We start from the raw sequence: 25,250 nt of genomic DNA on the forward strand, positions 1-25,250 counted from the left end.
TGCTATGGGGGTTAAATGAGGAGGGGGAGGTCCACGTCAGCCACCTTGAGCTTCTTGCAGGGAGAAAGGTGGAATGTAAAGACAACAAACGAACAGCTGTTAAATCACTAAAAGAGTTCATTAAATGTACAGTGTACACGGGTGGCGCTGTGGTCTAAACCAGTGTTTTTCAACCACTGTTCCGTGGCACACTAGTGTGCCGCGAGATGTTGCCTGGTGTGCCGTGGGAAAAATTGAAAAATTACTTTATATATAGTCAATATAGGCACAGAGTTAATTTTTTTAACATTTTCTAATGGTGGTGTGCCTCGTGATTTTTTTCATGAAACAAGTGTGCCTTTGCACAAAAAAGGTTGAAAAACACTGGTCTAAACCACTGAGCCTCTTGGGCTTGCCGATCGGAAGGTCGGCGGTTCGAATCCCCGCAACGGAGTGAGCTCCCGTTGCTCTGTCCCAGCTCTTGCCAACCTAGCAGTTTGAAAGCACGCCAGTGTGAGTAGATAAATAACGCTGTGGCGAGAAGTTAAACGGTGTTTCCATGCGCTCTGGTTTTCGTCACGGTGTCCCGTTGCGCCAGAAGCAGTTTAGTCCTACTGGCCACATGACCCGGAAAGCTGTCTGTGGACAAACGCCGGCTCCCTCGGCCTGAAAGCGAGATGAGCGCCGCAACCCCATAGTCACCTTTGACTGGACTTAACCGCCCAGGGGTCCTATACCTTTACCTACATACAGTGTATATAAATTCAATAAATAATTATGATGATGATGTCCTTTTGACTGGTCTGTCTGGCACAGGGATGGCCAGAGTGGCTGCACCTTGCCTCCCATCGACCCTTGACAATATGCAGTGGCGGAGTAAGGCTCCGCGGTACCCGGGGCGGCAAAGGAAACGCTCCGGGGGCGGGGCGTCGTGACATCACATTGTGACGTCATGACGCTCCGCCCGCAGGGCGTTTCCGGGGGTGCCGGCGCCGCTTCTGCAGCCCTCTTTTAAGCCGAAGAGCTCGCTTTTAATCTCTCCGGCTCAAAAGGAGGCTGTGGAAGCGGCGATCCGATGACAGAGTGCGCCTGCGCGTGCACTCTGACGGAGGGAGCGGCAGCGCGTGGGAATGGTGGGAGGGGCTGCCTCTTGTCCCCCCCACGTGTCGCCGTTCGCTCCGTTGCCCCAGGAGCAGCAGCACCGCACACACCGTGCGCTGCTGCTCCCGGGGGGACGGAGCCAGCGGCAGCGCGTGGGGCTGACAAGCGCCGGCCCCTCCTGCCACTCCCCACGCTGCCGGTCACCCCGGGAGCAGCAGCGCTGCACGGACAGGGTGCTCCCTCGGCCGTGCGCTGTTGCTCCTGGGGTGACGGAGGGAGCGGCAGCGCTTGGGAATGGCGGGAGGGGCTGCCGCTTGTCACCCCCATGCGCCGCCGCTCGCTCCGGTCACCCCGGGAGCAACAGTGCACGGCCGAGGGAGCACCCCATCCGTGCAGCGCTGCTGCTCCCGGGGTGACCGGCGTTGCCTGGGGAGTGGCGGGAGGGGCGCCGCTTGTCGCCCCCACCCGCCGCTTGTTGCCCCCACCCGCCGCTTGTGGCCCCTGTCGCGTACCGCCCCCACCGCACCCCCCTAGCGACGCCCCTGACAATATGGCCAGGAGGCAGGGATGATGGGAGTTGTAGTCCAACAGTGTCTGACTTGCGCCATGCTGGCTATCCCTGATATAGCAGGACTGCAGAGAATCCCTTAACCTCCTGGACTCTGCAGTTCTTTAAAAACGGCCGCCTGTTTTAATTGGTACAGCGGTTCCTCGCTCCCCTGTCCGGGAAAACATTGACTGCAGTTTTCTTTCTTTTAAGACTGATGCAAACAGGGCAATGCAGACGAAATTAGCAGCGGCTTTTTCTTTTTTTGGTGGGAGGCGGGCAGGAAAAGGAGGATTGATAACATTTAAACATTATCTGGTGAGGGCCAAGAGCTTAAGTCGTTCTACTTCAGTTATTATTATTGCTGAAGCTTGAAGCAATTAGTTTATGATGCGCTCTTTTTATTTTTTAAATTACAGTTTTGGATGCATAATCCTATTACAGTTAGCATTCTTGCAAGATCCTTCCCCTCTCTCCCTTTTCTGGCTATACACAAGTTTTATCAGTTTATGTCGGCCCCCGCTTCCCTCCCATAACTGTGTACAGTATTCCACCAGGAATTGAGAGGCCCAGGACCTCGTCTGCTGGGCCTGGAACATAATAGCCTGTAATAGAGCCGCCCCTCGAGGGAAGGATCTGTCATCTTTTATCACGTCAATAATCCTCGTAATAAGACGGCCGCAAGCGAGATGTGACACGATAGTAAGCGGGGCTTAATAGTGGCGCAGGACAGCTGTACCGAAACATCAGAGGTGTTTAATCTAGTGTGTCTATTATCAAGCGCATGCCTGGGACTGCAATGGTCCTCGTGGCTGGCAGCAAATCCTCAGGGATCCCCCCCCCCCCGGCAGCCAGAGTTGAGATCTGAGGCTCCGTGCTGCTGTTTCGCCCTATTATTTGTTTTGTTTATTGATTGTGTTTAAATCCCACCTTCCCCCCACAATTAGCTCAAGGTGGTGTATCTGGTTCACCCCTGTCCCCGTTTAATCCCCACGACAACCCTGCGAGGTAGGCTAGGCTCGGAAGCAGCCAGTGGCCCAAGGTCACACAGTGACCTTTACGGCTGAGTCGGGATTTGAACCCTGGTCTCCCAGGTTCTAGTCCAACACTCTAACCACTACACAGCACTGCAGCTCTGCTTCCCATTCTAGGCAGGCTGGCGACTCAACTGGCGAAACAACCCAACGCACTCCTTTGCTAAAAAAAGAGACAGGCTGGCGCTTCTTTCTCCCTCTCTCCGTGCACTGAGAAATAAAACTTTTTATTCAGTGCGGCCTGTGAGCAAAGAATGCCTTGATTTCCACTTTACCGTTTGTGGGTTGTGAAAATGGCTGGAGAACACTGAACTTCCCCAACCCGAGGGAGTGATTGTCCTTTGACTGATTCTGTGTTGGCAGCCAGCCGGAAAGTAAATCTTCAAGGTGCATTCACCTTTAAAAGGAAATGCTGCAGCTCAGAGGGTGGAGGGTCTACTTTTCACACAGAAGGTCCCAGCTATCTCTTCCTAGGGATGGGAATGTCCCCTGCCTGAAACCCTGCCAGTCAGAGTAAACAATATTGAGCCAAATGGATCCAAGGCACTGACTCAGTATGGACCGGGGTTCTGACCCATAGCTCAGTGCCTAGAGCATATGCTTTACATGCAAAGGGTTCTTCCAAGTTCAGTGCCAGGTAGGCTTGGGGAAAAGGCTCCCTGCTTGAAACCCAGGAGAGCTGCTGCCAGTCAGTGTTGGCAGTACTGGGCTGGATGGACCACTGCTCTGACTTAGTATAAGAGAGATTCTGGCGCTCCTATCCGATATGCATAAGACTGGGCTCGGCCATCAGGGCTCACCCCTCTTCCTTTATTTCATTTTTACTCCACCCTTTGACAACTCCTTCCTCCCTCGCAGTTTACGATAAAGCCTCTGGACAAAAAGATTGACGTCTTCAAATTCAACTCTTCAAAGCTGCGTGTGAATAAGCTGGTAAGTCTGAAGGAGGATGCAAGAATTCCATTGTGGCAGCCTCTCTGCTGAGCAGCCAGGCATCTTTCCAAGGCAAGGGGCCCCAGGCTGCATGAAATGCTGGTGTGCAGGAGATGAAAGATGAAGGCTCTGGGGAGCTGGAAAGGTGCAAATCGCACTGCAGACCTGGAGAGCCGATGCCAGCCCATCTGCATGAGTCTGATGCCCTCCAGATGTTATGGGATGCAACTCCCACCAGCCTCAGCCCAGCCGTATGATGCTGGGGCTGATGGGAGCACAGCCTTATTGGCTGCTTGGCATGCAGAAGGTCCCTGGTTTAGTCCCCAAAGGCATCTCCAGGTAAGGGCTGGAAGAGATGCCCTGCCTGAAACCCTGGAGAGCTGCTGCCAGTCAGTGTAGACAGTACTGAGCTATATGGCCCTATTTATAGAGAGAGAGAGTGCATGAGACTCTTAATCCCAGGGTGTTTTTTTTTGGGGGGGGGGGAGAGAGAAGGAAGGAAGGAAGAAAGGAAAGTGGATAGTAGCAGCAGGCTTCTGGCCCTATATATATAAATAGAGCATGAGACTCTTAATCTCAGGGTTTGGGGGGGAGGAGAGAGAGAGAGAGAGAGAAAGAAAGAAAGAAAGAAAGAAAGAAAGAAAGAAAGAAAGGAAGAAAGGAAGGAAGAAAGAAAGAAAGAAAGAAAGAAAGAAAGAAAGAAAGAGGATAGTAGCAGCAGGCTTCTGGCTATATATATATATATGGCATGAGATTCTTAATCTCAGGCTGGATGGGTGTGGGAAGAGAGAGAGAGAGAGAGAAAACGTGGATAGTAGCAGCAAGCTTCTGGATGGTTTCGTGAGTGACTCTCTTGCATGAAAGGCCGGTGAACAATCCCGCCATTGTTGCTGCAACAGCAGCAGCAGAAGCCTGGCTTTGTCTGAATAGCTGGCAGATTCTGCTTGGAAAATTGGTCTCTTGGAAACTCCGAGCTCTGTGGTCAAACACTATGCTCCATTGTTTTTCCTCCTTTTGAACTCACAGCTCCTCCCGCTGATCCCCATTTGAGAGCCGCATAAAAAGGGGGCTCTTCTCCTTTCCCCCTTTTCATCCAGAGTTTTTTTTTCTGAGCTAAACCTTCAAGTAAGGGATCGGTCTGCCTTACAGAGACAGCTAATTTCCAACCCACTCATGTGTTTATTATTTATTGGAGAACTGCTGCCAGTCCGTCTGCATCAATATGATGCCCTACAGATGTTCTGGACCACAAATCTCATCTACCCCAGCCAGCACAGCCATGCGATGTTGGGGCCGATGGGAGTTGTCTGAAGATGTGAGACGGCACATCCATTGCACTAAATAGTCACATTGTTTTTTAATTGCATTTTTATATTTAAACCCCCACCTTCCCACCAAGAAGCTCAAGGCGGTGTGCATGGTTCTCTTCCTCTCCACCTTATCCTCACAGCAACCCTGCGAGGTAGGTTAGGCTGAAAGGGACAGGCCCAAGTTCATCCAATGGGCCTCATAGCTGAGCCAGGGATTTGAACCCTGGTCTCCCAGGTCCTAGTGCAGCACTCTTAACCACTATGCCACCACTGACTCTCTTTCTCATTTTGCATTTTATTGTATTGAAATTGGAAATGGAATAAAATACCAAGGATAAGTAACAAAGGAAGCAATAAAGCACTGAGCTAAATGCATCAGCAGTCTAATGGCAGAAGGCAGGTTACTAGGTTCCTATTTACCATTTATTTAGAATCATGAGGACTAGAATCTTCCTTTTCATTGCGAAGAGTTATATCTCACTGGCAGAGTCTCAGGTTTGATCCTTAGCATCTCCAGGTAGGGTCAGGAAAGACAGCCAGCCAGTGTAGACTATGGATGGGGGAAGCTGTGGTCTTTCAGATATTATTGGACTGTGGGGTCCCATCAGCCTCAGCCAACATAGGCAGTAGTCAGGAATGACAGGAGTTGTGGTCCAACAACATCTAAAGGAGCACAGCATCACCACTCCTGATGTAAACAAAGCTGTGCTAGATGTTCCAGTGGTCCGATTTGGTATAAGGCAGCTTCCTATGATGGTCACGTGAGTCTGATCTAGATATTACAGTTGCTACACAGAAGCCACCAGAAACAGCTATTCCTTGGCATTATTGACGACTGTGGCATGTCTCAACATGGTGGGGTTGGCATGCAGTTCTTTGCAGCAAGGTGGGGTGGAGGACAAAAGTGTTTTGTTTTCAAATGCTTGGTGGTGTGAACACAAACTTGATAGCCTCTTCTCCTCTCCTTATTGGCTGAGCCAGATCCTGCAACTGTGCATTGGAAACCACGACCTGTTTATGAGGAGGAGGAAAGCAGACTCCCTGGAAGTCCAGCAGATGAAAGCCCAGGCCCGGGAGGAGAAGGCCAGGAAACAGGTCAGAGAAAGGGAGGGTCCTGTTCCTTTCTTAACATCTACTTGAATTGTGCACTCGGGATCTCTCCAGAGGAAACTGCTGCAACGTCGGCATTGCTGCGAACGTTTGGCACCTGTGGGCGAGAGCTGACAATCCCAGGCAAATTTTGCAGATTTCTGGAAACTCGGACTGTTTCCGACATTCACTGTCTGCTAGGACAGTTTTAAAGTTGCATAACAGAGAGATCCAGTGCTTGAGTTCGCATATATGGGGTGAGGCAATGGTTCCCCAACATTTTGGGGTCACTGCCCTCTTGGTACCATAAAGTCACCCCACTGCCCTCTACCCTACCTTATAAAATGCATTATTCAGAGTAGCGGTTTTCACAACCCGCTAAGGAAGATAATAACACAATAGAATTCCATAGAATCATAGCATTGTAGAGATGGAAGAGTGATCTAGTTCAACCCCCTGCAACACAGGAATAAACACTAACAGTTAATCACTAATAATAATAATAATAATAATAATAATAATAATAATAATAATACAGTGGTACCTCTGGTTATGAATGGGATCCGTTCCGGAGCCCCGTTTGTGACCTGAAAGGTCTGCATCCTGAAGCACCGTGTCTGTGCATGTGCACGACGCGATTCGGCGCTTCTACGCATGCACGTGACGTCATTTTGCATGTCTGCGCATGCGTGAACCGCCGAACCCGGAAGTAACCCTATTCTGGTACTTCCAGGTTTGGCGCGTTCGTAACCCGTGACAAAAGCAACACACAGCATTCGTAACGCGAGGTACAACTGTAATAATAATAATAATAATAATAATAATAATAATAATAATTCATTTATACCCCGCCCATCTGGCAGGGTTTCCCCAGCCACTCTAGGCGGCTCCCAACAGAATATTAAAAACACAATAAAACATCAAACTTTAGAAACTTCCCTAAACAGGGCTGCCTTCAGATGTCTTCTAAACGTCAGATAGTTGTTTATTTCCTTGACATCTGATGGGAGGGCATTCCACAGGGTGGGCGCCACTACTGAGAAGGCCCTCTGCCTGGTTCCCTGTAACCTCACTTCCTGCAGTGAGGGAACCTCCAGAAGGCCCTCGGAGCTGGACCTCAGTGTCTGGGCTGAACGATAGGGGTGGAGACACTCCTTCAGGTATACTGGGCCTGATATTCCAAATGCAAATGGTTAGTTGCACATTTATTCAAAACTCAACTCAAACTAATTAGCTTAATTCAACAATATTGATGAGCTTGATCCAATGTTGCCAGCTTTTCAAAGCCTGATAGTCAGTTACACCTCCGGCAAGCCCCCTGCCCATGCTCTTGCATCTCAGAGCGCCTCCAGCTAGTCCTGCCCACTTTGGGATCCCACTGGAGCAAGGCAATCACGGGAGTAAACCGGTCCCAAGCCTTCAAGGGCTTTGTATACCAACAAACTTGGCCCTGTAAGAAATGGGCAACCTGTGCTGATCTCTGAGCAGAGGTGTTTTGCGCTGACGCGGTCTCCCTCCCGCCAGCAACCACGCTGCAGCATCTTGCGCTGACTGCAGTTTCCGGGTCAATTGCTGGGGAAGCCCCGCGTAGAGTGCATTGCAGCAGCCCATCCTTGCAGCTGCCGGTGCCCAAACTACCAGGCCAGAAAAACGGTGTCCACTCTGCGGGCATACGATCTTTAAATGTTGTCCATTCTCTCCCCTGCCGCTTTGTAAACCTATTTCTCGGTCGTGGCGCTCGTATGTTTGCTGTGTCTTGGGGAGGTTGGCTGCAGTTGTGGGAGGGAGGGGGAGCCGTGTCCTAATTAGATGGTGATGGAATGCGAGCCGCTCTTCCGCCGCATGGCGCCTGCATGCTAATTCCGAGCCTGGCCTCTTTTTATCTGCTGCGGGTCAGCCCAGCCAGCAGACGCGCCGCATCTCAGGCCGCAGCATGGAGCCAATGAGCACATATCAGCAAATTGGATTGTATGAATCATGGTTTTCTGCTTGTAGACCTTTTCTACTTGCTGAAACCCACACAGCTAATCTGCGCGGTGTTGCTCGGAATATAGATTGCCACTTCTGGGGAAGCGGTTAGGCGGCCGCGGCCAAGTGCCTCCGTGTGCCAGGGGACGCTCAGCTTACGGGAAGGTTAGGTTAAAAGTACTTGTCTTGGATTTGCCTGTGTCGGTGATGTTACGGCTCTTGGCTTAGTTCCATGGGCATCGATAGTAGTCTCTCTGGGTTGGCTGCCTTGCACCCAGGTCAACTTGAGCTGTAAAAAACCAAATGTGTCCAAAAGGAAATTGATTCACCCTGAGTTCTAGGAAGAGGGGAACGTGTTGTGTCTCAGGGAGTGTCACCCAGTGCATAAAGGCTTAAAAAAAAAATCAGTGCTCCCCTTGGGATTGGTTTGGATGCTCTACTTGGTGCAGAATGCTGCAGCTGGACTGCTGGTGAGGTCAGACTTTAACTCCAGCACAGAGCACCAGTGTTTTAAAGGTCGCACGGTCTACCCATATACTACCGGTTCAGATTCCAGGGTCTTGTATGCATTTGCAAGGCCCTAAGCAACTTTGGCCAAGGATACCTTGAGAACTGCCTGGCTCCTTTCATCACTGTGTGATCACTGAGGTCATTGTTACTTGGATGCATGGCTCAAATCCACTAGACTAGAGCATTTTGGGCTCAATTCTGTTGCATCCCCTCATGCAGGCCCAGTCACCGTTGAATTTCCAGCACCTAGTGCATAACTTTTAAAATTTCTGCAGGCATCTCTAGCCATTTTTCTGACTTCTACGGCTAGTTTTTAACTGATTTTGTCCCTCTTAACCTTCCTGCACACTGCTCAGAGACCAAGATGTGGCCAACTGAGGTTAAATGTGTTGTTTACCTAGAGCGGGGAAGTGGTTCAACATTTTGAGAGGATAATGAAGAGCAAGAAGGGGAAAAAATAATTGTTGAGGGAGGGCTCCTAAATCGGAAGGTGCAGAGAGCCAGGAAGTCCACCGAGAACCTCCACGTCGGCCTCTTCCAAAGTGTCTACCAGCAGCCTGGCAGCGGACCCTGTGCCTTGAAATCTCCCCGCTCTTTAACAAAGCATCTAAATTGCTTTGTAAACCTGGATTGCGGAAGTGGAATTGATTGTGGCGAGCAGATGTCTGACTTCTGTCGCACGGCCCTGATAAATTGGATTTCTGTTCGGTGCAGAATGCCTACGATCTGCATGCCTTGGTTGCTTATTTACTATTTTCTGCTGTCCTCGCTTCCCCAACCCGCCTCTCCCCCCACCCCACCCTCCAAGATGGAACGCCAGCGTTTGGCTCGAGAGAAGCAGATGCGAGAAGAGGCAGAGCGGACGAGGGATGAGTTAGAGAGGAGGCTGCTGCAGTTGAAAGATGAGGCGACGATGGCTAACGAAGCCTTGGTAAGTCTCTCTCCAGGAGGTGGCAAGCCGCCCACTGCAATGGCATGGTCCCGTTAACATGACATGCCTGGTAGAAGGAAGACCCCTCTCCTCAGCAAGACTTGTCCTCATTAGTCAGAGTAGATGCTCCATTTGCCTGTATTCAGACTCTGCAACATCAAGCTTACTCATTTGGGGAAGGGTAGTGTTTTGTATGCAGGAGGTTGCAGGTTCAATACCTGTCTCCTATAAGTGAAACCCTGGAGAGCCATTGCCAATCAGTGTAGATGGTAGTCTGGTTCAGTATAAGACAACTTCCTGTTTAATTCAGCTCTTCTTTTTTCCCAGAAGCATAAGGACTAGAAACTTAGTTTAATTTTAGGGGAGGGGCAGTAGCTCAGGGGTAGGGCATCTGCTTTGCATGCAGAAGGTCCCACATCATCCAGGTTTCAGAAGCAAAGGACGGGGCAGCTGGTCACCACAGTGTTGGGGAAATGGACTCTGATGGTGCAGTAGGGAGCCTTAACCACTCTTGTTGGACTACAACTCCCATCAGCCCCATGTAGAGGGCACTAAGCTGGCAAAGGCAATTGTGCCACCCGCAGCAGGATAAGTTTAAATTGCTCCTGTGGTCACCAGCCCATTTGAGCTGGTTTTCCTTCTTTTCTTCGAAAAAATAATTATTAGTCAATTAAAATTCCATTCAGCATCCTGCTAAGAGTAAGGTAGACTGATCCTGCCGGAATGGCTCGCAATAGATGTAAAATGAAAAGCAGAGTAAAAGGAAAGACTTTCTGCATTCTGGTGCAGTTGTTTTACAGGTGGAAAAGACCACTGGCTGTGTGTCTTTTGCATGGAGAGTGTTTCAGGGAAGCCGAGGGATTGTTCCTTTCCAGATTCTTTCTGGCTGCTGCTGGGTGGAATGGTCACTGACAGAGGTTTCCTTCTCATGAAGGTGGGCAACCTTTATCTGTACTGGAACTCCTCTGACTCCAGATAGTGGCTCTCCAGACAGACAGACAGACAGACAGACAAACTGCATGTAGAAGGTTAGCATCTCAGGGAGAAATGTCATAGCCAGATTTCTTCTTGAGTTGCTAGTTTTCTGTGTGCCTGGATTTCCTTTATTTTCTTCATGGAGCGACATTCAGTCCTGGGAGTCCCAATGCGAAGTGGTACGGACCTTAGTTTAGCACCTCAAAGGAAGTCCAGAGTCTGTTGTGGGAAGATTTTTTTTTTTTAAACAAATAACAGAAAATAAAGAAATAAACTTTGTCAGCTGACATTTCCCATTGATCCTGACTTAAAACTTACAAATTAATATAGGCAGCCCATAAATCCAAACAGGGGGAAAGAAAGAATTTTTTCACCCCTATTTAAACTGTGGAACTCACTCCCTCAGGAGGCAGTGAAGGCGAGCAACCTAGATGGCTTTAAAAGAGGACTGGACAAATTGATGGAGGAGAAAGCTATTGCTGTCTACTAGCCAGGATGACTATGTTCTCCATTTACTGTTGGGAGCAGTAATGCTTCTGAATACCAGTTGCTGGAAACAGCTGGAGGGGAGTGTGATAAGATCCTGCTTGTGGGCTTCTCATAGGCATCTGGTTGGCCACTAATAACAGGATGCTGGACTAGATGGGCCATTGGCCTGATCCAGCAGGCTCTCCTTATGTTCTTAGGTATCCAAATGAGATTTATGGTGATAAGCTCCAGCTCCAATTGCAGAAAGGGCAGTGAGATCTTCAGGCCCCCGAGTAGTACAAAGTGGGCATTTATCCTTCCAATATGAGCCTCTTTGCAACCGTGAGGGGTGGCATGGGTCATGTTCATTGCCCATCTCTTAGGAAGCCTTTTGACCACAGACCATAAGAACATCAGATGAGGCTGTTGGATCAAGTCAGTGGCTCACCTTAGTCCAGCATCCTGTTCTCACAGTGGCCAACCAGATGCCCCAGTGAGAAATCTGCTAGCAGGATTTGCAGGTCAAGAGCCTTCTCACCCCCTGCGGTTTCCAGCAACTGGTGTTCAGAAGCATTGCTGCCTCCAGCTGTGGAGGCAGAGCATAGCCGTCATGGCTTCTAGCCTAACCAGCGGCGCATCGCCGCTGCGTCAGAGCCCCTTGTGTGTAATTCTCCACCCTTCTTGCCCAGATGAGATCCGAAGAAACGGCCGACTTGCTGGCCGAGAAAGCTCAGATCACGGAAGAGGAAGCGAAGCTCCTGGCTCAGAAAGCCGCTGAGGCGGAGCAGGAGATGCAGCGGATCAAAGCCACGGCCATCCGGACCGAGGAGGAGAAACGGCTGATGGAGCAGAAGGTGCTGGAGGCAGAGATGCTGGCGCTGAAGATGGCGGAAGAGTCGGAACGAAGGTCAGGCAGGGAGGGAAGCGCACCTACCGGTTTGGGGGCTTTACAGCATTTCATTCCTTGTTTTTGTTGGCATTGGGTTGTGTTCAGTGTAGCACAAAGTTAAAGGCTACTACTATTACTACTACTACTACTACTAATTTTATTATTTGTACCCCACCCATCTGATTGGGTTTCCCCAGCCACGCTGGGTGGCTCCCAACAGAATATTAAAAACACAATAAAGATCAAACATTAAAAACTTCCCTAAACAGGGCTGCCATAATATGTCTTCTAAAAGCCAGATAGTTGTTTATTTCCTTGAGATCTGATGGGCGGGCATTCCACAGGGAGGGAGCCACTACCGAGAAGGCCCTCTGCCTGGCTTCCTATAACCTCACTTCTCGCAGTGAGGAAACCGCCAGAAGGTCCTTGGATTTGGATCTCAGTGTCGGGGCTGAATGATGGGGGTGGAGACACTCCTTCAGGTATACAGGGCCATTTAGGGCTTTACAGGTCAGCACCATGAAACGTACTGGGAGCCAATGTAGGTCTTTCAGGACCGGTGCTATACCTTCCTAGTGGCTGCTCCCGGTCACCAGTCTAGCTGGCGTGTTCTGGATTAGTTGTAGTTTCCGGGTCACCTTCAAAGGTAGCCCCATGTAGAGCACGTTGCAGTAGTCTAAGTGGGAGATAACCAGAGCATGCACCACCCTAGCAGGACAATGGGGAGGCAGGTAAAGTCTCAGCCGGCGTACCAGATGGAGCAGCCACCCTGGAATTAACCTGCACCTCCATGGACAGCTGTGAGTCCAAAATGACTCCCAGGCTATGCACCCGGTCCTTCAGGTGTGGGCATGGCCAATGAGCATGGAATGATCTGAAGCACTAGACAAAGTTCAATGAGATGCCTCTTACAAACCAGTTCAGTACAGGTGAACTCCTTGATTTCCTTGGGATGGCATGTTGTGATCCCATCCTTTTCACACACACCCTGGCCCCACTGCAATCCCTTGCTTCCCTCCTCGCCATGCACACACTTCAACTGAGCACCCCAGTGCCGAGATGCACCATCCTGCCAAACCTTCGGGCCTGGGGCCCAACTGTGTCTTCAGCTGCTCAAGAACCGCCACGCTGCCGTCTCCAAAGCATTCAGATGCCATTAATTAAGTTTTTTGCCTCTAGATATTAAAACACCAAATTCATTACTCTCCCCCTCCCTTGTCCCAATATCTCGCTCCAGATCTCCCCCTCCTCTCCCGGCCAATCACGAGGCTCCCACCGCACGCCAGGGCTCCGTCTCCGTGGTCCTCTGGGCATACAAGGGCCGCTGCCAAGGGCTTTTGTCATAAATTGCATTCATTAGTGGTTGAATTAACAATAGCCTTAATTTCATTCTGAACTACTACTTTTCCCCGCTCCTGTGTCTGGGCTTCTGTCTTTTCCTGCTTGGTAACTTTCTCCTCCTTCCTTTATACCTCCGCCCCGCTTGCCAAAAACATCTACGGCGGATCTTGTTCAGAAGAGCTGATTACTTATTTTCTCTCTCCTCTCCCCCCCCCACCACCACCTCAGCCGCTTCAGAGGAACCTGTCGAGGATGAGGGGTAGGCAGTGGTTCTTGAAACCTCCAATGCCGTAATTCAGTGGTGCTTGTCTTTTCTTAGATGGGTGATCCAAACCACCCTTAGTGGCATGAGATTAGTGTGTAGAACAAGGCTGGGGGAACCTCTGGCCCTCTGGATGCTGTTGGACTCCATTTCCCATCAGCCTCAGCCACCATGGCCAGTGGTTAGAACTGGTGGGAATTGTTGTCCAGCACCATCCGGAGGGCGAAAAGTTCTGCAGCCTACATTTTAGAAGATAGAAGCTTCTGCTGCTGGGTGGTGGGAAGCAGAACTTGTCCTGGACAACAGTCAAAAACAAGTTTCTCTCTCCCTACCCCCTCACCCCCTCATTTCATTTCATTTCTCCTTCCCTGGACAACTGTCAAGACAGATGAAGCGCTGCCGTTTCCTGCCATTTGGGGAAGGAGAGATGCAAAAGTGGGATTGTGGGTGGAGGCAGCCTTTGCCATCCGGGTGCCATCCAGATGATCTGGACTCCAATTCCCATCATCCCCAGGCAGCACAGCCATTTTGGACTTCAGCTCCCAGCATGGTGGCTGCAGGCTGATGGGGAGTTGCCAGTCCAAAATGGCTGTGCTGCCTGGGGATGATGGGAGTTGCAGTCCAAATCATCTGGAGAGAACTGTAAAAACATTGCCAAGGTGGCAAAGGCTAGGGTAGAGTGTTGGATTTGGCCCACCACTGCCTAGTTTAGGCCCTTGACCTCCTCTTTTGTATTTTGCTTGTGTGCAGGGCGAAGGAGGCCGATCAGCTCAAGCAGGACCTCCAGGAAGCTCGAGACTCTGAGCGAAGAGCCAAGCAGAAGCTATTGGAAATAACCAGCAAGACGTCTTACACAGTAAGAAGACATTTTATACATAGGGGCATCATTTTGCCCCTTGTGACTCTGTGCTGCTCGCCCCTGGGCATCCTCTGAGATCTGCAACCCGAAGCCCAGCATTGCAATTATGCAAACTGAGCAGAGCTGTTCCTTTGCTGGCTTTATATACAATTTTCTGCTTTTCTGCAGCGGCTCCCTTTTTGTGGGATGTTCTTCCCAGGGAACCTTCATTACATATCTTTAGGCGAAAACATTCCTCTTCTCCCAGGCCTTTGGCTATTTAAACAATCTATGGCCTTTTAAACTCTGTGTGTGTAGCGGGGTGGTGTGGGGAGTATTGTTTTTGTTTGTTACCACGTTATGCATTTTTGTTTTTTTATATTGCAAGCCACCCTGTGATCCTGCAGTGCAGTACAGAAATCATCATCCTCACCACCGCCAACATCATCATCCAAAACAACATGCTCTGGTGTTGCTTTTAGCAGAAACTGCTCAAAGCTTGTCGCTTCAGTTTTCTATGAGGTCCAGAAATTCTATTCATTTTAAAAATGAAAGCCATAATAATCAGGGGTTCCGCTTCGGTGTCTGGATTTCCAGGTTACAAATCAAAGGCTATAAAATTCTTCCTTAAAAAAAAAAAAGTTGGCAGGGGACGCTTTGGGGATTCTTCCTCATTGTCGGGGCTCCTACAAGACGACCTGCTGTGTGTTTGGTGATCATAATCAGCCAGTTTTCAGCTCAGAGTAATTTGGGCATCTGTTCCCGGAGTTTTCAGCACATGGCCGGCTCCTTTAATCCCTTTGTCATCATCACCCTTGGCAGAAAAATAACAAGACCTCCAATTAAACTGGAAGGCCACAGACTTTTTTACGAGGAGCAAAACACTGGGCTTTTGTTAAACGCCCACATTTGTTAACCGACAGAACTTGCCGTTACGGAGCGGCACTGAGCTTCTGTGTCGCCCTCTGCGGTTCTGGTGTCCCATTTATTTTGCTTTGTTCGTAGCGAGCACTGTGCCGGGGCTTGGATTTGATAGAGCAAAGAGCAGCGCAATGCAACAGAGAACATCCCGGTCCCAGAGGCTCTTAAGTTGGAGAGAGGGACACGGGGAACTTTAAGAATAAGATAAAAGTTAAAGGACTGTGCCCAAAGTAGCGCTGAGTAATGCATCCCCCCAATGCAAGGATTTCTGTTTGCACAAAGGCACCCCCCCTCTGCAACCCCCTAAATATCTGATAGGGGTTCCCCAAACCTCCAGAGCAGATTTGGGGCAGGCAGGGGGTGGGGAGTCCCATTGTGCAGGTGACTACACTGCACCTGGATCCGTAGAAAAGCCATGCGGAACTGTTACAAACCCCGGAAGCTGCAGTCAGATCGTTGGTCCATCTAGCTCAGTATTGTCAACACTGACTGGCAGCAGATTGCCAGGATTTATGATGTAGCACATTCCCACCTATTCTTGCATCCGTTGGGGATTGAACCCGGGCTTTCTGCATGCAAAGCACATGCTCTTCCCCTCTGAGCTATGGCCTCTTCACCACAGCACCCCAACCCCAGTAATCAGCATGTCTGGCACTCCCTCACTGGGATGGCCAAGTCTAGGGTGCTGGCTGATCCCTTACCTGGGAAGACTCCTGCCAGCAGCCTGCTAATAGCAACGCAGAAGGCAAATACATATTTATAATGCCATAGCAGAAGCGCGTGAAGCGCTGCTTGATAGTGTCCATCGCAGTTGAGGGCATTCAAATGATGCATTCCCTCCCATACACGCAAAACCAGCATTTAATTTAGAGCTCTGGGAAGCTTCCAGCGCCCCCAGCGTTGAATTGTTCACTCCTGTTACGCAGAGAAGGGTGTGCAAGTTGTGTTCTGCGCTATCACAAATAAACCCCATAAGCAGGTTTTTTTTTACCAGCAGTTTTACCCAGGCTCTCTCGCCATCCCAATTTGTCTTCGATACCGCATCACCCTGAGTGAGTGTTTAAACAAGCAGAACAAAGGTGGCTTGGATTTAATGGCTCTCTCTCTCTCCCCCCCCCCCCCAGTTCTCTGAGGCTGTCTGCTAATGTTCAGAAGCTTTTAAGAGCACTGGCTGCAGTGCCGAAATGAGCCTGCCATTTCTAGCCAGAAGCCCCTTGAGTTGAAACACCAGTTGCTCGGGTGTTCCGTCAGAGACAATCTTCGGAACAAACACTCAGCCTGTCTGGCTTTCCCTTACAAGAGCCCCTGACTTTAAATGGGTCTGGTGCCAGCGATTGCGCTTGTGGGCGATTGCAGTTCAGGACAGACAAAGCACTTCTTGAGTGCACACTCAAGATACGGAAAGATACACATCAGAAGACGTAGCAGTGGTCAGCAACTTAGATGCCTTTAAAAGAGCATTAGACAAATTCATGGAGGATAGGGCTATCGATGGCTACGAGCATCGCTTGTGTTGCTTCTGAATAGCAGTTGCTGGAAACCACGGGAGGAAATGGGTCTCTTGCGCCTGGGTCCTGATTGTGGGCTCCCCCTAGGCAACCTGGTTGCCCACTGTGGGAACAGAACACTGGACTAGATAGGCCACTGGCCTGATCCAGCCTGGCATGGGGAACATAGGAAGGTGTCTTTAGACCAAGTCAGACTTAATCGCTCCGTCCAGCTCAGTACTGTCGACACTGAATGGCATCAGCTTTTCAGAGTTTCAGCGGCTAACATTCCCATGCCTACCTGGAGATACTGGGGATTGAATTTGGGACCTTCTGCATGCAGAGCAGATGCTGTACCACTGAGCTGTGGCCCAATCCCCCCAAATGCAGAAGGGGCTGAATGGAGAAACCAGGAGGCTGGATGGAGATCCAAGGATTGCAATCAGCAGGATTGATCTCTAAAAGATTGGTTTATGATGACGGAAGCAACAGCATTTGTCACAATCACCTGGCCCCTCTTAAAGATTCGTTGTTTCTCTCTGTAATCTTCACAACAACCCCGTGGTGCAGACTACGCCAGCCTGGTGCCCTCCAGATGTTTTGAGCTACCTGTGCTGGCTGGGGCTGATGGGAATTGTCATTCAAAACACCTGTAGGGCACCAGGTCAGTGAAGGTTGCTGCGGAGCGTGGCTGGGAAACCTTTGACCTTCCTAATGTTGCTGGACTCCAACTCCCATCAGTCCCAGTGAGCGTGGGCAATGGTGAGGGAAGATGGGAGTTGTAGTGCAACAACATCAGGAGGGCCACTCGTGGTATAGAACTTCCATGCTGTCTGTCTGTCTGTCTGTCTGTCTGTCTGTCTGTCTCTCTCTCTCTCTCTCTCTCTCCCCCCCCCCCTTCCTAAGAATTCACTGTTCTTTTAAGCCAGTGGGGCTGGCAGGAATTGTAGACCAAAATATTTGGAGGGCACCAGGTTTGGAAAGACTGACCTGAGCTCCTCTAAGCATACCTTGGCTGGTACATTTCTGGATAGGCTTGTCTAATCAAAAAACAATGTTTTGAGAAGGCACTGAAAAGATTACAGTGAGGGCTCCTGCCTGATGTCAATAGGCAGGAAGTTCCAAAGTGCTGGTGGGGCCACACTAAAACATTGGTTTCTTTCCAGTGCTGTCACATATGTAGTAAGGTTTGCAGTGCACTCTGAACCTTTGAAATGCTGTATGCAGTTGCTAAGCCTTATGTTATTATGAATTGGGAGAGTGTGCTGAGAGAGGGAGAAAGACTATTTTACCTGGGGTCCTCAGGCCCTAGAGTTCATTCATTGCGAAGGTGAGATACAGAACATTCTTGTGTTCAAAGCATCCTGGTTTAGGAGGACTGTCAGTTGCACGATGATCATCAGGCCAGTTTGTCCTTGACTAAACTCTGCAAAACAAAACAAGGCTTCCTTATCATGCATGCACCCCAGGTTTTCATTGGGAGCTAATCAGCAGGCATTGCGAGTATATTTTTGCCCCTGGAACTGAAGTATAATTAAGAGGAAGATTGTAAGACAGCGGCAGTTTGGCTCCACCCCTCCAGCTGCATCAATCCTAGAAATGTTTCATAAGAGAAGCGCTTCTCCTTTTTGAAAAATACAGCCCGCTGCTATCTCTCCCGAGGATCTCTTAAAGGGGCCTGACACAGCCCTCTTTCTCTTGTGGCCCGTGGGAATGCTTAGAATGCCGACTTATTTGCTCTGAAAGGCAGTAATTCTCACAGGTGGTGAACAAGAATATTTCAGAATCATTGCAGTTTGGGTGCTGTTCCTCTCATTGTCCCTTGCTTCCCCCAGGGTTGTCTTGTGCATTTTCAGTAGATAGGCATGCAAAAACTAGCAGGAGAGCAATGAGCAGGCAAGATGCTTACTGAGGGGTAGCTGTGTTGGTTCAAGCTAGCATACCTACCATGGAGTAAAGTTACTTATTACGGGGTGAGACTGCCTGCTGCTTGAAACTGGAGGCTGGAGCACTGGAAGGCATATCAGTGGGTAAATCCCTAACACTTTAGTTCAAGAGGGAAACACAAGAAGAGCATGTTGCAGTAATCTAACCTAGAGGTTACCAGAGCAAAGATGTGCTGTAAGTCACCCAGAGTGGCTGGGGAAACCCAGCCAGATGGACGGGGTATAAATAATAAAGTTATTATTATTATTATTATTATTATTATTATTATTATTATTATTATTATTATTATTAAGTTAGGTTATCCCTGTCTTAGATAGGGGTGCAGCTGGGCCATGAACCAAAGCTGAGGGAAGGCTCCCCATGTCACCGAGACCACTGGAGTCTCAGGCAACAGCAGTGGATCCAGAAGGAGCCCCAAGCTACATATTGAGAGCCAGTGTGGTGTAGTGGTTAAGAGTGGTAGACTCGTAATCTGGTGAACCAGGTTCGCTTCCCCGCTCCTCCACATGCAGCTGCTGGGTGACCTTGGGCTAGTCACACTTCTCTGAAGTCTCTCAGCCCCACTCACCCCACAGAGTGTTTGTTGTGGGGGAGGAAGGGAAAGGAGAATGTTAGCCGCTTTGAGACTCCTTCAGGCAGTGATAAAGCGGGATATCAAATCCAAACTCTTCTTCCTCTTCTTCTTCCTACTCCTTCAGAGATGGTATGACTCCATCAAGAGAGGGCCACCTGCCACCCATCTGGTCTAGAGAACCACCTGTACTTCAGATGCAGAGAGTCCCTGGTTTAATCTCCAGGCGGGACTGGGAATATGCCCTGCCTGAAACCTGGATTGAGCTTCAACTTGCTGGCTCTCATCCAGTCCATTACTGAGGCACAACGTCAGTCCAGCACATCCTCTGCCACACCTGTGTGTGTAAAGGAATAGCAAAGCTGTGTGCCATCAGCATATTGCTGACCCCATTCAGTGGTTTCATGTAGATGTTAAGCAGCGTAGCGGATAAAATTGAACCCTGGGCAACCCATGGGGTTGAAGGCTCCATGGGGACGGACAACACTCCCCAGGCATCACCCTCTGAAAACGATCATCCAGGTAGGCCTGCAGGCACTGCAAAGCAGGTGTTTCCTACAGGCTTCTGGTTGGCCACTGTGGGAACAGGATGTGGGACTAGATGGGTGATTTGACTGCTCCAGCAGACTCTTTTATGTTCTTATGCTCTGCCAATCTTTACAGACTTAGAGGATCTGTAGGGAAGGAGGTGGCCTTTTAGATATTTGGTGCCTCTGTCATTAGGACACAGTAGCACACAGACTCACACCCGGGAAAAGCAAGTAAGGTTAATAACTGGGTGGAAGGTACTTTGCATCGCTGCAACAGGCTTCAGTGGCTTTTGTACACATTGTTCTTCTTCTCCGGCATTTCAGCCAGGACCTGTGGTCTAAACAATTGTGCTTGACGTTGATCTCTGAGGCTTTTCAAGTGAGTTGTAAAATCCATTCAGCCTGAAGCCCTTCTTCTTGGCATCAGCTGTCCGGAAGAGTTATGGTTATCAGCTCCGCTGCTCTGACCAATTTGTAGTGTGGGTTTCTATCACACATCCCTGGCACTGAATAAATGTCAGATTCACAGGCTTGCGGCATTGAGAGGCACAAAAGGGCTACCTGGTCATGCCAGGAGGCAGGATCATCTATCCACCACTCATCTCCCACTCCCAGCTGCCCACACAACCCCAAGACACGATGTGCTTTGCAGAAGACACGGCCAGAGCAAAATTGCTCCACGGGGATTCAGAGGCGAGCCAATCCACAAGCCGCAGGAAGGCAAATAAAACCACCCCATCGCTAGCCCAGCCCCAGACATAGCAGTCAGAATCAGAGAGCAACCAGACTCGTGCTACAGGAATTGTGATCTGTGCAAAAAAACCTGCTGGAGTAAAGCCGCGTCCAGCAACCTGTGAAAAATAACAAAAGGGGTTAAGTGTGATTCCTGCAGTGAGACCAACTGTACTTTCTTACTGGCATTAAATTAGATGCAAGAACACAGTTGGTTACTGATGGGGCCAGGATGTCCATAAAGCGTCCAGGCACCTGCTGGTAGGTATATCTTGTTACCCAGGTGCCTCTTCGCTCTCACCTGTCCCGCTAGGAAACATTATGGGCAGGCAACTACTGTTGACCTCAACCTGGGCCTCCTTGTTTTAATTGCTGTGCTGATTTAATGGGGTTGTTGCATTGCATGTTTTAGTTAGGGATGTTTATATGTTAATGTTATAACAGGATTGTTTCATTGTCTGTTTTGATTCTGGATGCTTTTATCTTTTAATGTTGGCGTACTTGTTTTTTTATACTTGTAGCCTGCTTAGTTGCCTAAATTATATTTAGATATTACCCTATTAAAGTATATCTATATCCCCGTATCATATAATGGCTCCTAGCCACAATGGCTATGCTCTGTCTGCATGGCCAGAGGCAGCAATGCTTTTGAATGCCAGTTGTTGGAAACCACAAGAGGGGAGAGTATTCTTGTGCTCGGATCCTGCTTCTGGTCTTCCCTTTGGAGCATCTGGTTGGGCACTGTGAGAACATGTGGCTGGACTAAAGAGGCCTTTGGCCCTGATCCAGCAAGCTTCTTCTGATGCTCTTCTAATTCAGGATAGAGGACAGAATTACAACATGAAATACCACCAAAATTAAAATGCAAATCTCGGCATCAAGCGGCATATACATTTTTGACTGATAATAATAGCAACCTGCAGTGGGTGATTAATCTCTGCTTTGCCTTTAGCAGCCGATGAACTCAAGCTCAACGGCGCTCCCTGCTGACATGCCAACCTTCAACCTCATCAGCGAAAGCCTCTCCTTTGACTTCAAGGATACCGACATGAAGAGGTTGTCCATGGAGATAGAGAAAGAGAAGTGCGTTGTTCTCCTTCTTGACTGTGGCAACTCATAGTCCCGTGGTGCTGCATGGGCACAATGCAGATTCCACCCACCCTTCTTTCTTTCAATGTGACATTTAACTTAAAAGCATAGGAAGCTGACCGAGATCATATCAGACCATGTTTCCATCTAGCTCAATATTGTCTACAGCATGATGTGGGGGCTGTGGACCAATCGTGGCCCACTAGGAGGGTTCACGTTGGCCCACTAGGCCATTTCCCCCAAACCATGCCCACCTGTCAACCAGCTGACGTCACTGGATGATGTCAGTTGTAGAGGGCTGGATTCAGTCCTGCTGGGTACTGCTTCATCAGCTGGTACCCCACTGGGAATGTGTGGCCAGCAGGATTGAACCCTCCATTCGCCAGCTGGTGGGTGCAGGGTTCAGTCCTTCTGGGTGCTGTTCCGCTAGTGCATACCCTGCAGCAAACGTGCTGATGAAGCAGACCCCTCCTCTCACCCTTGACTTGTACCAGCTGGTAGGACTGCCCATTTCTCAGTCGCTTGATGTCATCCTGATGTCAGAGGATTGATAGTCGGTTGGCCCCATCTAGCGCCCAAAGTTGTCCAGCAGGGGTGGAGAGATAGCGATCTGACTTGCTGGCCAGAAGGGTTCCTCATCCCTATCTACACCGACTCTCTAGGGCAGAGATAGCAAACCTCAGCCCTGGGGGGGCCAAATGTGGCCATCTAAGCCTCTCTTATTGGATCTCGAAATTCTCTCCAGTCTCCTAAGCTTTCTCAACTTGGGCACTGCAAGCATCTCCGATTTTTCCCATGTCCCACTACCAAGGAAGGGTAATGTCCTGATCGAGTGGAGGTTTGCAGTTCCCGGTGCCCCAAGGCAGGCAGGATTCCAAGGGAAGGCAAAGTCAGCACTCCGGAGACCAAGCAAAGTTTGGGTTCAGGACCATGGACAGCAACCCCTTGATTGATACCAGACACCCAAGTTGTCTCAGCAAAGGCCTGGAGCTGAGTTTTATAGCACTGTTTTAATTATCTGGAAGTCCTGCCACTGTGTCCTGGTCAGTTAACTGGCCAGCAGTGCTTTCTTCTGCCCCCTTTGTTTTCTTCCAAGCAATGGGGTTTCAATGTGTGGAAATCTCACATTAGAATAATAGAATCATAGCATTGTAGAGTTGGAAGGCACCATGAGGGTCAGCTGGCCCAACCACCTTCAAAGCAGGAATCTTTTATCCAATGTGGGACTCAAACCCATTGCCTGAGATTAAGAGTCTCGTGCTCTACTGACTGGACTATCCCAGCACCATGGGACTCTCTTGATCCCCTGAGGAGTCTCTGGACCAGCCATCAGAGTCTGGCGACAGTGGCGTCTGCTTGAGGTTCTAGGGAGGGGATGAAGGCTTTGGTGAAGTGCGGACCTAAGCATGGATCCATCTCCTCCCTGGAGCTGCAGTTCCCGGAGTACTCTGCCTCTGACAAATCTTGCTCTGAGGCCTTGACAACTTTGCGGGTTGCTCTCCCTTCATCATATTACCTAACACAGCAGAGGCAATGCCCAAAGACAGCTGAGTGGTGTCATATTGTAGGCATGTCTGCACACCTCTGTCTTTTCTGGAGTAGAAAAGGCAGTTTCGTGGGTCAGGATTGAGCTGTGATTCCTGCATTCCAGGGGGTTGGACTAGATCAGGGGTCAGCAAACTTTTTCAGCAGGGGGCCGGTCCACTGTCCCTCAGACCCTGTTGGGGGCCGGACTATATTTTGAAAAAAAATATGAACGAATACCTATGCCCCACAAATAACCCAGAGATGCATTTTAAATAAAAGCACGCATTCTACTCATGTAAAAACACCAGGCAGGCCCCACAAATAACCCAGAGATGCATTTTAAATAAAAGGACACATTCTACTCATGTAAAAACACGCTGATTCCCAGACCCTCCACGGGCTGCATATAGAAGGCGATTGGGCCGCATCTGGCCCACGGGCCTTTGTTTGGGGACCCCTGGATTAGATGGCTCCCTGGGTCCATTCCAGTTCTATGGTTCTGTGATTTGCAACTTCTGAATTGCATATCTGACTACGATGTCTGTGACTGGTTGGCTGGTCCAGATGACATTCAGTCACCTGTTCCAGACCTGCAGCTTTGTGAGGATGGGTGGGGGGGAAAAAACAAAAAAACAGCAAACCACCTCTGCTTTAGTGAAGCTTTTTTTTGGTGCATTTCAAAGCAATGTCATCGGTTTCATCCTCCAGGCAGCGCTTCAGGGATAATTAAATGAGAAGCCTATCTATTTTAGCTGCGTCTGCAAAAATTGTTTGGTTTCGCAGCTAACGGCAGGCACTGTGTGTGTCTGTGTGTGTCATTGCTCAGGGTGGAGTACATGGAGAAAAGCAAGCACCTCCAGGAGCAGCTGAACGAGCTGAAGACGGAGATCGAGGCTCTGAAGCTGAAGGAGAGGGAGACGGCAATGGACATCTTGCACAGCGAGAACAACGAGCGGGGCAGCAGCAAGCACAACACCATCAAGAAGGTATCGTAGGCCACGCCACTGCGTAAAAAACGGGATTTCTTGGTGCGTGAAAATGCGGCCGAGTTCAATTCAGGACATGTCGTGCAGGGAGAGAGAGAGAGAGACCGAGAGCGAGACCTTGTGCCATGTTTTGGAGGGCGTCTTTATTTAATTCATTTATTTTTATTTCATAAAATTTATATACAACTGCCACCTCAAAGCTGTATGCAAAAAGAACAAAACATTGACATTGTCAGTAAAAAAACCCCCCAGTTAAAATGGCTATTGAAAACGTTGAAAAACAGTAATAGCTGAAATCAACAGTAAGCTAAAAAGTAGATGAAAACGCAGTTCAAGATTCCACGTATCTGAGTAGCCTTTGCCTAAATCAAAATGCTCCCAGCGTGTGTCAAAAAGGGCACAGTGAAGCTGCCTGATCTCAATAGGCAGGGAGTTCCGAAGTGTCTGTGCTGCCACGCTAAAATGCTCAGTGGCTTACAAATGTGGAACCAGTATTGCACAGCGGCTGTAAAAATGCCTCTTGCGTTTAGTAATTTCCAGTGCTTTTTTTTCTGGAGGGGACGCAGGGGGGGGGGGCGCATAGCCCTAAACATTTTGTGAATCTTAAGTTTGGCCTCATTGAGGGGTGGTATTTCAATATGAGTAGGAAAATGAGAGTACCCCTAAACATTTTTTTAAAGAAAAAAAGAACTGGTAATTTCCTTAGAGACCCTGAGAAGACCGGGAGAACCTTTGGCCTTGCTGTAGCACAACTCCCAGCGAGTGTTTCTCAGCCACCTAATGCTTGGGGGTGTGGGTGGGGAAAGGAATGTTTTCCCATTCTACCAGAAATTTAATAATAAAGGAGACAGGTGCACCTGACTAGAGGGGGCATTCCATAACAGGGGAGCCACCACCGAAAAGGTACTGCCATTGGTCAGCATCCAACCCCTATTGCAACAGCAGCAAGACACAGTGTCCAATAGCGAAAATAACAAGGGAGTTTTACAGTTTCACCTTGGTCCTAGAAACAGGCCCGCCCCCTGCCCCACCGATGCTGCTCACATTCCCTCTTCTGTAGCAAGTTATTACTGGGTTTCCAAGAGCAGTGGGGCAGAGAAAAGTGCACAGTATGTGGCTGGAGATCTCCTTCATTTCATAACACGTAGAGCTGCAGCAGGGAAAAAGTCGGAGTGAGAGAGGGGAAAGGCAATATATTTCACAAGGGCTGTGTTGGATTCCCCCCCAGAGGCCCACGTGGTCCACCTCCGTGGCTGGCCAGTTGCATAAAACCAGGATCTTTTTT

At 49.4% G+C, this 25,250-nt stretch overlaps 1 protein-coding gene across 4 annotated transcripts in view; it reads left to right on the forward strand.

Annotated features, from left to right (window-relative positions):
• NF2 (neurofibromin 2) overlaps positions 1-25,250 on the forward strand; it is a 92,591-nt gene that overhangs the window by 41,914 nt on the left and 25,427 nt on the right. For 2 of the 4 annotated variants that reach the window (XM_033174361.1, XM_033174358.1), the window contains exons 9-15: positions 3,520-3,594; positions 5,886-5,999; positions 9,280-9,402; positions 11,535-11,752; positions 14,088-14,193; positions 21,319-21,446; positions 23,806-23,965. In XM_033174361.1, the coding sequence (XP_033030252.1) occupies positions 3,520-3,594; positions 5,886-5,999; positions 9,280-9,402; positions 11,535-11,752; positions 14,088-14,193; positions 21,319-21,446; positions 23,806-23,965 (924 nt within the window). Of the gene's footprint in view, positions 1-3,519; positions 3,595-5,885; positions 6,000-9,279; positions 9,403-11,534; positions 11,753-14,087; positions 14,194-21,315; positions 21,447-23,805; positions 23,966-25,250 lie in introns of all 4 variants that reach the window. The other 2 variants (XM_033174359.1, XM_033174357.1) reach the window with 1 other exon arrangement.

The sequence above is a fragment of the Lacerta agilis genome, chromosome 17 (genome assembly GCF_009819535.1).
Source record: "Lacerta agilis isolate rLacAgi1 chromosome 17, rLacAgi1.pri, whole genome shotgun sequence".
Taxonomy (NCBI): domain Eukaryota; kingdom Metazoa; phylum Chordata; class Lepidosauria; order Squamata; family Lacertidae; genus Lacerta; species Lacerta agilis.